This window comes from Piliocolobus tephrosceles, chromosome 8 (assembly GCF_002776525.5).
Source record: "Piliocolobus tephrosceles isolate RC106 chromosome 8, ASM277652v3, whole genome shotgun sequence".
In the NCBI taxonomy this organism is placed as follows: Eukaryota; Metazoa; Chordata; class Mammalia; order Primates; family Cercopithecidae; genus Piliocolobus; species Piliocolobus tephrosceles.
In genome coordinates, this window is record NC_045441.1 from 95,843,496 (window position 1) to 95,857,989 (window position 14,494).

Below are 14,494 nucleotides of genomic sequence, written 5' to 3' on the forward strand. Positions count from 1 at the left end.
CCGGCCACTGCACTCCAGCCTGGGCGACAGAGCGAGACTCTGCCTCAAAAAAAAAAAAAAAAAAAAAAAAAAAAAAAAAAAAAAAAAAAAAAAACTTAACTTGCTGAATTTTTTTCATTTTTCTTTCCTTAATTTTATGTAACAAGACTATAAAAGTACGTAAGTTTTGGCCGGGCGCGGTGGCTCAAGCCTGTAATCCCAGCACTTTGGGAGGCCGAGACGGGTGGATCACGAGGTCAGGAGATCGAGACCATCCTGGCTAACATGGTGAAACCCCGTCTCTACTAAAAAATACAAAAAACTAGACGGGCGAGGTGGCGAGCGCCTGTAGTCCCAGCTACTCGGGAGGCTGAGGCAGGAGAATGGCGTGAACCCGGGAGGCGGAGCTTGCAGTGAGCTGAGATCTGGCCACTGCACTCCAGCCCAGTTGACAGAGCAAGACTCCGTCTCAAAAAAAAAAAAAAAGTACATAAGTTTTGTTATCCTTTAAAAAAAAAACATGTATTTCTTTTTGTTAAAAAAAACTTTAAATTGGTCGCAAAGCCTTCATCCAATTACAGACAAAAAATTATTTTGACAAATAATTCACAAAGAAATGCCAACCAACCAAAAGCATTTAAGAGTCCAAATAGTTTGTTTGGTTTTTTCTTTTTTGTTTTTTTGAGACGGAGTTTTGCTCTTATTGTCCGGGCAGGAGTGCAGTGGCACAATCTCGGCTCACTACAACCTCCACCTCCAAGGTTCAGGTGATTCTCCTGCCTCAGCCTCCTAAGTAGCTGGGATTACAGTCGCCCGCCACCATGCCCGTCTAATTTTTGTATTTTTAGTAGAGACGGAGTTTCACCATGTTGGCCAGGCTGGTCTCGAACTCCTGACCTTACTCCTGACCTCGTGATCTGCCCACATTGGCCTCCCAAAGTGCTGGGATTACAGGCGTGAGCCACTGCGTCCGGCCCCAAATAAATAGTTTTGAGAGGAAAGAATGCAAAATGCAATCTGAATCTTTGGGATACAGTCTATTAACAGACTTTAAGTCACCAAAATATAAAAACACTCTAGAAGCTTTCTCTAAAATAAGAGGTTTCCCCTTATTTATTGACCTAATATTATTGATCATTAGAATCAAAAACAATAAAACAAGAGAAACAGCTGGCTTAAGAACAAAGCCCATTTACAAATACCTTTTACGACTGGAATCCTTAGGGTGATCAAATTAAAATGTCATGTTATGGCAAATTTGGAATACATGCATAAAATATTTATTGAAATAACATAGGTATCATCTGTTTAATACCTTAAAAAATAATACCAAGCACAAAGTGCAGGTTCATTTCCGGTATAATCAATTATACCTAAATGATATACAGAAGTGTTTAATTGAAAAGGTCAGGCCAGTGTGGTGGTACGCACCTGTAGTCTCAGCTACTCAGGAGGCTGAGCTGGGAGGACTGCTTGAGCCCAAGAGGTCAAGGCTGCAGTGAACTGTAATTGAGCCACTGCACTCCAGTCTGGGTGACAGAGCAAGACCCTGTCTCAAAAAAAAAAAAAAAAGAAAAGAAAAAAGAAAAGGTTGGGGGAGGACAAGGCAGGAGGAACAGTAAGTTGATGCCTGTGGAACTTGAAAATGCATCCTAAGCCGGGCGCGGTGGCTCAAGCCTGTAATCCCAGCACTTTGGGAGGCCGAGACGGGCGGATCACGAGGTCAGGAGATCGAGACCCTCCTGGCTAACACGGTGAAACCCCGTCTCTACTAAAAATACAAAAAATTAGCCGGGCGAGGTGGTGGGCGCCTGTGGTCCCAGCCACTCGGGAGGCTGAGGCAGGAGAATGGCGTGAACCCAGGAGGCAGAGGTTGCGGTGAGCTGAGATCCGGCCACTGCACTCTAGCCTGGGCGACAGAGCAAGACTCCGTCTCAAAAAAAAAAAAAAAAATGAAAATGCATCCTAAATATGTCAAATGATCTTTCCTTTTTTTTTTTTTTTTTTTTTTGAGACGCAGTCTCGTTCTGTTACCCAGGCTGGAGTGCAATGGTGCGATCTCGGGTCACTGCAACCTCCATCTCGCAGGTTCAACTGATTCTCATGCCTCAGACTCCCGAGTGGCTGGGATTACAAGCATGCGTCACTATGCCTTGTTAATTGTTGTATTTTTAGTAGAGATGGGGTTTCACCATGTTGGCCAGGCAGGTAGATGATCTTAAAATGTTCATTTACTGTTCCTGAGCCAAGATTTTAACAAAAAAAAAAAGCTTCCAAAATGGGACTACCTTCTCTCTACTGTCTCCATCTCATAATTAAGTATACAAAAAGAAAAACTTCCAATTTAAAGCATAACCTGTAAAGAAACGCAAAGGAGAAACATGTCTTCATAGCTCCTGGATAGGACAGAGAAAGAGGGAAAAAAAGCACACTTTTCACTGCTTTCTGACTTCAGTCCAGTTCCAACTTTGACCCTACTGAATACTATAGCCTTTTTTTTTTTCTGAGTCCAAGTTTTGCTTTTATTGCCCAGGCTGGAGTGCAGTGGCGCGATCTCGGCTCACTGCAACCTCCACCTCCTGGGTTCAAACGATTCTCCTGCCTCAGCCTTCTGAGTAGCTGGGATTACAGGTGCACGCCACCACACCCAGCCGATTTTTTTTTATTTTTAGTAGAGACAGGGTTTCATCATGTTGGCCAGGTGGATCTTGAACTCCCAACCTCAGGTGATCCACCCACCTCAGCATCCCAAAGTGCTGGGATTACAGGCGTGAGCCACCACACCCAGCCTTCTGCAGCCTTTAAAAAGTCACTTAACATCATTAAGACTCTCTTTCATTCATCTGTAAAATAAGAGAACTGGGCTGTACCTCTAAAGTCTCACCACCTCTAAAATTCTAACAATCTTCGGCTGCACCAAAGAGCCAGCTCAGGCCACTAAAGAGCTGTCCCCTCTGACTCAGCCTTGGCCAACCCCTCCTATTTCCACTCCCTCAAATAAAATTCCCAGCTCAGGTCCAGCCACCTTCCCCAGGCTGGACTGGCAAGGGATAAGCAAAGTATTTCACCTGAGAACAGCAAAGTTATCTACTGGAAGAAAGTGCATATCAGGTAGACTAGGAGGTTATTAAGAGCCGGGACATATAAATCTGATACAAATAGCCATTTTCAAACTTAAAAAGATTCCAGATATTACTTGTAAGGGCTTCAACTTAAAGCATTTTAAAAGTCATATTTAAGAAACATTGTTAGAACGTCTACCTTATCTAAATCCTAGCTCTCCAGTTTGCTGTGGAGAATATGAAGCCCTGACCTCCAGGGATTCAAAATCCATTAGGGAAAAAAAAATCATAAACCATACAGATTTTTGGCTCAGTATCACGTTTACAGAAGCGTCAGCTCTGTTTAATGAAAATGGTATAGACTTTAGAATAAGGCATTTCCAAAACACACTGGCCAAATTCTCAAGATGGTGATGAATACTTTTCCTTAGGCTGAGCCGTTCACACTGACAGCAACAGTCCTGTGATCCAGCAGGTCAGAGACGCTGAAAAGCTCAGAACTTTCTGAATTCAGCCAACAAGTTAAAGGGCCCTGATGGCAACAGAGAGGGTGATGGAAAGAAACAAAGTCACTAGAGAGGTTACTTGAACCCCTGATTCACTTACAAATGAATTTGGCAAAGGGCAGACATGTTATTCTGCCCGCAGTGTCATGCATGGTCCATCCTCTGTGAGAAAAAGGTAAATGACAAAAAAAAAAACGAACAGTGAGACTTTTACAGGAAAACAAGGCCCAGGACACGACTACACCAGACCCCGTTCAGCCATCTCCTGAGTCTTCAGTACACCGTAAATCACAGGGTCAGAGTGAGGCTAGAGACATCCCCAAAAGGTTAATAGAATCTTGAGGTTCAAAGGGACTTTAAGATCCCTGAGTTCAATTCAGTAGCCTCTGTTTAAGAATAGCAGAAAGTATGTAGCAAATTATAAAAGTGTATTAAAAATGAATATAATTAAAATATACTTGAATGGGTTATCAGGAAAAAGCACATTACCAGAAAATGGGGCAAAATAAAATAAAAACATCTTAAAATAAATGCTTCCCAACTTTGCCCCCTATCATACTAAGCCTCAGTTTCATAATTCTTAGCCCAGTCTCTGGCACACAGTACCTAGTAAGCCCTCAATAACTAAGCCACTGTTTTACTATGCTGTAAACACTGTTTTAAATAGATAGTAGGATATACATGTATACCATTTTTGCATTTCTACACTAATGAGATAAGGGAGCTGAGGGAAATGGCATGAATAAACTGAAACAGAATAAACTCTGGAATTTTTTTTTTTTCTATTTGAGTAACAGAAGGCCTGATCTTGGAATTCACAGAACTCTTAACACAAAACAGGATTCCTACCCGACTTCATAGTTCCTTGTGGCCTCACTAACCCTCCTGGAATCACCTGAAGGCTCTCGTTAGCTCAGAAGACTCATTGATAGTCTCCTGGTTCTAAAAATAATCATCAACCTGACTTCCCTTTATCTCCCTTCACTGGCCCTAAGAGCAGAAGCTGAAAACTCATGATACTAACGGTGGCCACATGCAGACTCAGCACTTTTCCCAGAGCCTGAAGCCCCAGTTAAACAGATTATTTTGCTCAAAGGAAAAATTTCCCACAATAGGAGCTGGCAAAATAGGTAAGCAAGGCCAGTTCTACCTAAATCACGAATAACTAAGCTTCCCCTAAAGCATTTCAGTATTCTTGCCTCTCTTACCCAAATGACTCGACTATCATATTGTTTCCCCCATCTGCTTTTTCCATGGTCAAAACAGGTTTTCAAAAAAGGATTTGATCTCCAGTATGTGACAGATAAGGAATGAAATGTAAATCCTCCCTAGATCATTTCCAGTCCACACGGATACAAGCCCTTAAACCTCAAATGTACATCAGAATTACCTGTGTTTTTGTTTGTTTGTTTTGATTGTTTTTTTGCAAGCAGATAAAGGCTTGTTTTATTTTAATGGCTGATCTATGCAATTACAGAGGCCAGTATGTACAGACAAGGGGGGTGGCTTTTATTTCTTGGTCTCTTCCTCCTTGGACAAAGTCTTGATGATCTCCTCCTTCTTGGTGTGTAGGTGCTCTTCACAGCGCTTGCGTGCTTCCTTGGTCTTAGACCTGTGGGCCTCAGCCTGGTCAGCCAGGAGTTTCTCGCAGGCCTTGTCTACCTTCAGCTTGTGGATGTGTTCCATGAGAATCCGCTTGTTTTTGAACACATTCCCCTTCACCCTCAGGTACAGGCTGTGATACAAGTAGTGATCAATCTTCTTAGATTCACCGTATCTTCTGAGCAGCCGGCGCAGAATCCTCATTCTCCTCATCCACGTGACTTTCTCTGGCATTCAGGCACTGGCTGCACCCTTCTGCTTACCTATGCCCATGTGCCTGCACTTCCGGCAGGATAAGGTGTTTTTCCGGCACGGAGCCTGGGAATGACCATCAAGGGCTTGCAGATGATCAGCCCATCTTTGATCAGCTTCCGATCCTCTGACGGGAGTTGGCATTGGCAATTTCATTGGTCTCGTTGGGGTCGAACCAGACCTTCTTCTTGCCACAGCGGAGGACATTAGAGGCGAGCCTCTTCGGAAGCCTGAGTATACTCACGGCTGCGGCCACAGCAGGGAAAGCAAAGAGCTCCCCTGTAGAGCTTTTTAAACTACACCTGAGGCTACTGAATCAAAATGTTAGGTGGGGCAGTTTCTCTAAGTAATTTTTCAAAGTTCTGTGGGTGTTTCTGATATACAGACAGGGTTGAGAACCACTGCTTTAAATCCTACTCTTACTTCCTGTTCAGCACTCCAAGTTAGAGAGGCAGCATCATCCTGAAACTGCTATACAGTGGGATGGGAAGACTACGTTGCTAGGTAGAAAGTTTAACAGGGACCAGGCATGGTGGCTCACACCTGTAATCCTAGCATTTTGGGAGGCCAAGGCGGGTGTATCATTTGAGGTCAGGAGTTCGAGATCAGACTCTCCAACATGGTGAAACCCCATCTCTACTAAAAATACAAAAATTAGCTGGGCATGGTGGCAGGCGGCTGCAATCCCAGCTACTCAGGAGGCTGAAATGGAAGAATCACTTGAACCAGGGAGGCAGAGGTTGCAGTGAGCCAAGATCGCACCACTGCACTGCAGCCTGGGTGACAGAGAAAAAGAAAGTTTGATAGGGCAAGGCTTGTACTCAAGCCAACTGAGTCACAAATTTGACTCTGTGCCCTCAGGAAGCCAAGTCAATAAAAGGGAAATGTAATCAGTAATGATTCACATTGTCTATAATAACACAAAGCAGCCTGTGCACAATGAGTGCACAATATTTATGGAATAAATGAAAAAACCAGAGCTTAAACTCTTAATCACTCTTCATTGGGATATAGTTAATTGTTTTTTTAAAAGATCTCCTGCTAGAGGTCAAATAATAGAAGCAAAAGTGACCAGAAGACAGAGAGACAAAAATCAACAGTGGGGATCTCCACCAACTCTGCTAACAAAAATTAAAACTGGCCAGGTACAGGGGCTCACACCTCTGATCCCTACATGTTGGGAGGCCAAGGGAGGTAGATCACTTGAGCCCAGGAGTTCAAGACCACCCTGGGCAACACAATGAGACTCTGTTCCTACAAAAAAAAAAAAAAACAAAACAAAACAGACAGGCCGGGTTCAGTGGCTCACGCCTGTAATCCCAGCACTTTAGGAGGCCAAGGTGGGTGGATCACGAGGTCAGGAGATCGAGACCATCCTGGCTAACACGGTGAAACCCCGTCTCTACTAAAAATGCAAAAAATTAGCCAGGCATGGCAGCGGGCGCCTGTAGTCCCAGCTACTTGGGAGGCTGAGGCAGGAGAATGGCGTGAACCTGGGAGGCGGAGCTTGCAGTGAGCCGAGATCAAGCCACTGCACTCCAGCCTGGGCGACTGAGCGAGACTCCGTCTCAAAAAAAAAAAAAACACTAATGGTAACAAATGCCCAAAATACAGCTTTCCTAATCCATATGTGGGTGCCTTGATCAACACACTGTAGCCTTGAACTCCTCAAGCAATCCTCCTGCCTTGACCTCCTAAAGTGCTGGGATTACAGACATGAGCCACGGCACCTGGTCCATTTATCATTTACTAAGCACTTCCTATGTACAAGCACTTCAGATCATTATTATCCTCATGCTATAGGTGATGTAAAAGAGGCTCACGGAGTTTAATAGCTTGCACAAAGCAATAAAGTTGGTAACAGTTTGATCTAGGGATGAAACCCAAGTTGACCAGATACCAAAGCCCATGCTCTTTCCACTAATCATGTTGAATCTACGAGGAAAATTCAATAAATTTATCTTGAATAGATACCTAGGTTCTAAAGCTAGTAGCATTTAGCAAACAGTTACAGTCTCATTGACAAGGCTCGCCTTTTGTTTTGTTTTGTTTTTTTGGCTTTCAACAAAATTTTATCTCCTTTTTCAAAGTAAAAGGTACTTGGGGCTGGGCGCAGTGGCTCACGCCTGTAATCCCAGCACTTTGGGAGGCCGAGGCGGGCGGATCACAAGGTCAGGAGATCGAGACCATCCTGGCTAACACGGTGAAACCGCGTCTCCACTAAAAATACAAAAAAAATTAGCCGGGCGTGATGGCGGGCACCTGTAGTCCCAGCTACTCGGGAGGCTGAAGCAGGAGAATGGCATGAACCCTGGAGGCGGAGCTTGCAGTGAGCCGAGATCGCGCCACTGCACTCCAGCCTGGGCGATAGAGCGAGCCTCCGTCTCTTGAAAAAAAAAAAAAAACGGTACTTGGGAGATGCTCAGTAAATACTAGTTCTCTTATAAATATAATTGCCCCTTTAATTTTACATGAAGAAGGTTTCAAATGCTGTAACTTTTATTGCTCAATTTTTCTAACTTACAGTTACATTGAAAAGAACCATCAACAAATAATTGGTCCTATATTTTAGTCACATAAACAGAAAATACACATAGTACCTTGAAGACATTTCCCTTGCTTTCAAAAGGTGTCTGAGTTTATCCAGCATAAAACCATCTAACATGTTATCTTTCAAGCTGGGGAGAACGGCTAGTCAAGTCCCATAAAGAGACACTGTCAGGTAGGAGGACCAACATATCTGGTTTGCCTGAGGACTTCCCGGTGTTAACATTTAAAGTCCTGCATCTTAGGCCAGGTGTGGTGGCTCACACCCGTAATCCCAGCACTTTCAGAGGCTGAAGCGGGCAGATCATTTGAGGCCAGGAGTTCGAGACCAGCTTGGCCAACATGGCAAAACCCTGTCTCTACTAAAAATACAAAAATTAGCCAGGTGTGGTAGTGCACGCCTGTAGTCCCAGCTACTTAGGAGGCTGAGGCACAAGAATTGCTTGAACCTGAAGGTGGAGGTTGCAAAAAAAAAAAAAAAAACTTCCTACATCTTGGGAACTCCCTCAGTTCTGGGAAAACCTGGAGGGCTGATCATTCTATGCCTCAGGTGACCATATAAATGCATAGTCATATCTTCAACAAAATTTATAAATATGTGGGCAGTTTAAACTAAATTGAAGATGAAGATTATAAAGTAAGATGTGAAGGTATTCGGGTGGCTAAGCAAAAGAAAAAAATTATAATGCTCTACATAATCAGGCTTAACTAAGACAATGTTGCTAAGAATACCAAAAATGTTTATTAGATCAAATCCTTCATTCTGATGAATTTGATATGTGCACCAGTATTAGCATTCACCCAGCTAAAAAAACAGGCTCCAAACGGCACATGTACATTTACATACAATGGGCATTTGGTCTACATATAAAAGTGAGACACTATATGAGGAAAGATTGAGAAAGGAATTAACTTTCAGGCAAGAATTGTGAAGTATCTCATATCTGTGAAATGGTGGAAAAGCCTAATTTTGATGTTTCAATTTTGAGGTAATCATGACAAGCTAAACTCCTATGAAAGCAGAAATTAAAAATCTGCACATTAAAGAGATAGAACCAGGTACGTTCCCTCTAAGGTCCCTTCCAACTTGAATACTCCATGACAGAAGTCATCACTTGTGTGACCCTTTTACCTAAGAGGTAAAGCAAGTCAGGCCACAGAGTTACATGACATTCCAAGGATCTAGCTCTGGCTGACAATGGAACCCAGACTATCTATCAGCCATGCTGTCACCTTAACTACGCTTAAAAACACTTGGAACCAAAAGAGCATACAATCAGCATAGGAAGATAAATTACACATTTTACTTTATATGGGGTATTTTACTTAGTTCGGCTTCAAGTTTAAAAAAAAAAGAATTTGAGTCCAGAAACTCTTTAAGTTTTCACTGGCTACTTTAACCACAAAGCACCACAACATTCTGGAAAACACACACACACACACACACACACACGTTCAGAATATACAGACAGCTTAGTTTACAGAGCTTTTCATGAGCTCTCTAAACAAACCAAAGGAACAAACACAGTAACTTGAACAGGGAACATCTTTGTAATCGAAGGACCTTCAAAATACAGAAAATAACAACTTTCAAAACAAACGACTGCTGTCATCAGAGTGTCCTATTAAGATGTGACCAGTTTTAGCTGGGCATGGTAGCACATGCCTGTGATCCCAACTACTTAGGAGGCTGAGGCATGAGAATCGCTTGAACACAGGAGGCAGAGGTGGCAGTGAGCTGAGACTGCCCTGCCACACTCCAGCTTGGGGGACAGAGCGAGACTCCGTCTCAAAAAAAAAAAAAAAAAAAAAAAAAAGATGTGACCAGTTTAAGAGTGCTAGTAACAATGAGAAAGCTTGGTGTTTCTTTATTCATTCTTGCAACTGAGAGAGATTACAAAATCACACATAAGTCTACAGGCATTCATTATTCATTGTTCAATCAATATATTACTGTCCCTTAGTCTGGGAAGGTGCCCAAATTAGATAAACACAAGAGTCTGCGCCTTCAAGAGGAAAAATGGATTGTTTCAGGTAGCAGGCAGAAACTGACTTGTTTTTCAATCAAGATTTTGAATTATGCTGATCTATCTATATGCCAGACCTGTGCCTCCACAGCCAACAGCACTGACCATTCACAACCTGTTACCCAAAGGCAGGGGTGCAATCTATGAGTGTGTTGCTGACCAACGCTTGCTGATCCACACTCCTCCACTTTCACTTCATTGGAACCCGGGTGTAACATGAGTCTGCAGTGTATATATTCTGCTGTAGCCTGGGGCTGCTGAGCTAAGGGACCTTGGCCAAATCACCAGACTCTCCCAGGCTCTCGGCGTCCTATTTTCCTCATCTGTGGAACAAGGCTAATAATTTCATATTTTATGTCTATAAAATCAAACTCTCTCTATATATACATATATTTAAAATACTTGAAAGAGCTTTGTAAATGATAAAGTTATAATACATTTTTTAACCAGCTGAGGTAGAAGACTGTATCTCTAACATAAAACTGCCCCTGGGGATATATGAGTTCATATGTAATCTGTCTCCAAAGTCTGTTAGTAAAATACTTAAATACACAATAAATGGTTAATAAATTCAAAAGACAAATCAAGCAAAGCACTATAAATTGTAGACAGAATTCTTCAGTAGTATAGGCGTTCGAATGATATATTTCTTGAACCTTATGCTAGAAATCACATGAGTGATATTTTAATGACAGTTTTATGCATGCCCTCACAGGCCTCCAGAATAAAAGTGCTCTTTAAAGATTAATCATACACACAGTTCATTTCCCTAACAATACTTCAATGAAAACACTTTTTATGTGTATGCATTTCAACCTAAAAAGCCCAGATTAACAGTCCTCCAGCTATAGCTATACTCTTATTTAGAAAGCGTAGAAAGCAATGGAAAAACTCACTATATCCACAGCTATCCATCACTACAAAGAAAAAGCAGAATGAAACTACAAAATTAAAGGCAAATACTGCTGCTTTTCCAAACACAGACTAAATGTTCACAAAAATCCCCTCAGTTTTCCAACTGCACCAACACTCAAAGTAACATAATACCCCTTTCAAACAAACACAAGGATGACTGTATCAACTAAAGCATAACCAAAATCCTGTGATGGAATGCTTATGCTAAAATGTTCTTCATACAGTTATAACTGGACTAATTTTAAAATTAGAATTTTGCAATATAGAATTTCTAAAATATAATTTGGAATTATGAGTGAAAATAAGGGTATGAGAAATACACTAAGTATTTTTGTCTCTTGGAGACTTACTATAATTCTTGTAGCAGGAAAGCCTGCAGAATGTTAACAAAATAAAATCTCTGAAAATCCTGACTATATTTTCAGCTGACTTAAAAAATTTTAACCCCTCAATCTCTCTCTTAAATTATTATTTTAAATAAGTACTTTTACCCTAAATTTCTTCTTTAACAGACCTAGTATTTGCTTGCAACAAAAATCACACTATTGTGGGATATAGGTAATCTTTTCTTTTTAAAGATTACATAACTTCTTTCTAAACGAAGTCCATGTCTGCGGCTAATTCATAACCAATGTAACTGAAAATAGAAATGGAGATGTTAGAGATTTCCATTTTTTAACAAACATGGAAATTATTTCTCAATTTGAAGAACTGCATCTCAGGAATGACTTCCTTGACAAATTAATCAGAATTATCAAGTAGCAAACATTTCATGCTAAGCCAAAGCCAAACAGGTGAGTCATTCATATTATAACATGTATATATAACAACGTACACTAAAGACAAGAACGAAATGACTTTTTAAAAGGTCGATAAACTTTACTCACTCCCTTAATATTTTCCAGGTTTAACTGAGGTATAACGATGCATGTGATCCCGGAACCCATGGAAGAGTATCTATCTCAACTACCAGGACCATATCGAGTTCTAGCTTGGAGAAAAAAAAAAAAAAAAGCAAAAAATAAAACAAACAAACAAAAAAAACCTATCTGAATACGTGTTCTGAAAAGCCCGCAATAATACCCAATTTATAAGCAGCAAGCAACCACAGAACAGAAAACTCAAGAAAGCACAGCCTTACACCACCGCTCCCCAGCTAGCCCCCCTTCCTTTTTTTTTTTTTTTTTGCTCTTCATTTCCATTCCATAGTTAAATAAGTACACTTATTCCAAAATAAAAGGGGAGAAACCTGTTGGAATGTATTTTTAGAAGATAAATACTCTAGATGAAGCAACAATAAGTTGCTCGGAGGAAGTTGTCGACCCATTCATTTACATACAACCGAAATAAGATAAACCCACATGTATTCTATCAGTGAAGATGGAATCTCAATCAAATCCCAGACAGCTACTCTCCCAAAGAGAAAAAAAATAATGCTGTGGCTCTTCACCCAGGCAGCTTCTGAGATGCAGGCTCCGCAACTCGCGAGGTGCGAAAATTCAAATGAAGCCCTGTCGCTCACAAGTGCGGCATCTCCGGGATGAGGGAGGGCTCGGGGACCGGGAAACCCACTGAGACCGCTCCACTTCGCCGAAGAATCCCAAACCACCCCAGGCTCGGGAGTGTGGACTGCTCTGCCCAGAGACCCTGGATGAGGCAGAAGAGAGGCCACACAGCAGGCGGGAGAAAACCGCCTCCCGCGAGGTCCCACAGAAACCACGGAGCTCCGGGGCACTCGGGATCCCGGGCCGCGGGCGCGCGGCCAGAGAGGCGGGGTGAGAGCGCGGGGGCGCGGACTCACCGTGCAATGGGGGTGGCTGGGCGCGCGCGCCGCCTCTGTTCCTCGGTTTCCGGCCGCAGAGTCCCCTTGCAAAGCTTCGCCGCGTAGCGGGAGGGGCCTCGGCGGCCGGTGGCCGGGTTCTTCCGACCCCCTGTCCGCCTCGCCGGCTCCGCCGAGGGTGCCAGGAGCTGCAGGCAGCGCTTCAGCGCTCTTCGCCTCGCCATCCTTGGGGCGAGTCGTCGCTGGGTCACTCCCTTATTATGACCTTCGAATCTCACAGCAGGGCCATCAGCGGCCTGCCTCAGGCTGCCTCTCTAACCCTTACCAAGATGGCCGCCCCTGTGGGCCGGGGCGTCGAAGCCATCTTGGTAAAGGAAGCGCCTGGGAGCACGCAGCCTTCTCCCGGCCTGCCCCGCCCCGCCTCGCGACTCAAACACTCTGCAGGACCCTCCTAAGACTAAATTGGTTCCCCCCAGCTGTCCTAAGCCAGAGGCTTACTTTCAGATCGCATGAACACATTCCTGGACACCAGCCACAGTTGCTAAAACTAAATGGGATCCTGCAGACCCTTTGATGGACTCTCATAGTCAACTCAATCACAGTCGAGAAGCACTGGAATGCTTCCAGCCTATGGCGCTAGGATCCTGGTAGCGAAGAAACGAAACTGAAATTTGAAGTGTTGTGCAGTAGGTATTGAATATTAATGGCAGGACTGCATTGTTCACTGTGTGCTCGTTTACTTTTAAAATGATATCACAGCCCCCTAGTACACACACGGTTCTCATCTAAATTTGCATCTTTTTTAACTCTAGGATGACTACTAAAGAGCCTACAGTTGTGATTCTGAGTTTCTTACTGGATTTGCTTTTTAAACTGCAAAATGAAATTAGTTGTTTCAAGAAGTAAAGTTAAGTACAGTCAGATCGAAGTAAAATTCAGCATTGGGTGGTTGGGCAAAAAGATTACAAAAGTCCTCCTGGGGTGTGCCAGGGGTCAAAAAAAAAAAAAAAAAGTTCGTCTGTGGGGTTATCTTGGCAAAAAAGAAACCACCACCACAGGTTCTAAATGGAGATAAAACTGGCAGAAAAATGCAAACCAAACTATTCTGCATTTTGAAAGTGAATGTGCCTGTGTGACATTGCAGGAATGTAAAGAACTATATCAAGTGTGGACTTTATCTCCTCAGGCTAGCTTAGAGTGGCTGCTGAACTTAAGCGTGATTAAGAGCTGCTTGCGCCTGGGTGGAGCTGAAACTGCACAAGGTAAATAATACCTTTGTACAACAGAAGAAAAAAAAAAACAGCATACATGCAAACCCAAAGGGTAAGTTGAAGTAACTACTCAAAAGTTCTTCATAGTGTTCTTGACTAAGCAACGAAGAAGTAATCCTGGCATTTTGGGAGGGCAAGGCAGGAGAATCCTTTGAGCCCAGGAGTTGGAGACCAGTCTGGGCAACATAGCGAGACTTCATCTCTACAAATAATAATTAAAAAAAAAAAAAAATTAGACCACCTTGATGGCCCGCACTTGTGATCCCAGCTACTCCAGAGGCTGATGTGGGAGGATCTGTTGAGCCTGGGAGATCAAGATCAAGGCCACAATGAGTTGTGATTACGCCACTACACTCTAGCCTGGGCAACAGAGAAGACCCCATTTCCAAAAAAGAAAGAAAGGCTGGGCGCGGTGGCTCACGCCTGTAATCCCAGCACTTTGGGAGACCAAGGTGGGAGGATCACCTGACGTCAGGAGTTCGAGACCAGCCTGGCCAACGTGGTGAAACCCCATCTCAAGTAAAAATACAAAAATTAGCTAGGCATAGTGGAG

General features: G+C 43.0%; 1 protein-coding gene and 1 pseudogene across 4 annotated transcripts in view; both read right to left on the minus strand.

Moving 5' to 3' along the window:
• Nucleotides 1–13,278, minus strand: part of NAPEPLD (N-acyl phosphatidylethanolamine phospholipase D) — a 47,606-nt gene extending 34,328 nt beyond the window's left edge. Inside the window, exon 1 of one of the 4 annotated variants that reach the window (XM_023192521.3) lies at nucleotides 12,692–13,278. In XM_023192521.3, the coding sequence (XP_023048289.2) occupies nucleotides 12,692–12,894 (203 nt within the window). In that variant the 5' untranslated portion in view covers nucleotides 12,895–13,278. The other 3 variants (XM_023192523.3, XM_023192522.3, XM_023192524.3) reach the window with 3 other exon arrangements.
• Nucleotides 4,529–8,066, minus strand: LOC111526691 (annotated as a pseudogene).
• Nucleotides 13,279–14,494: the final 1,216 nt, after the last annotated feature.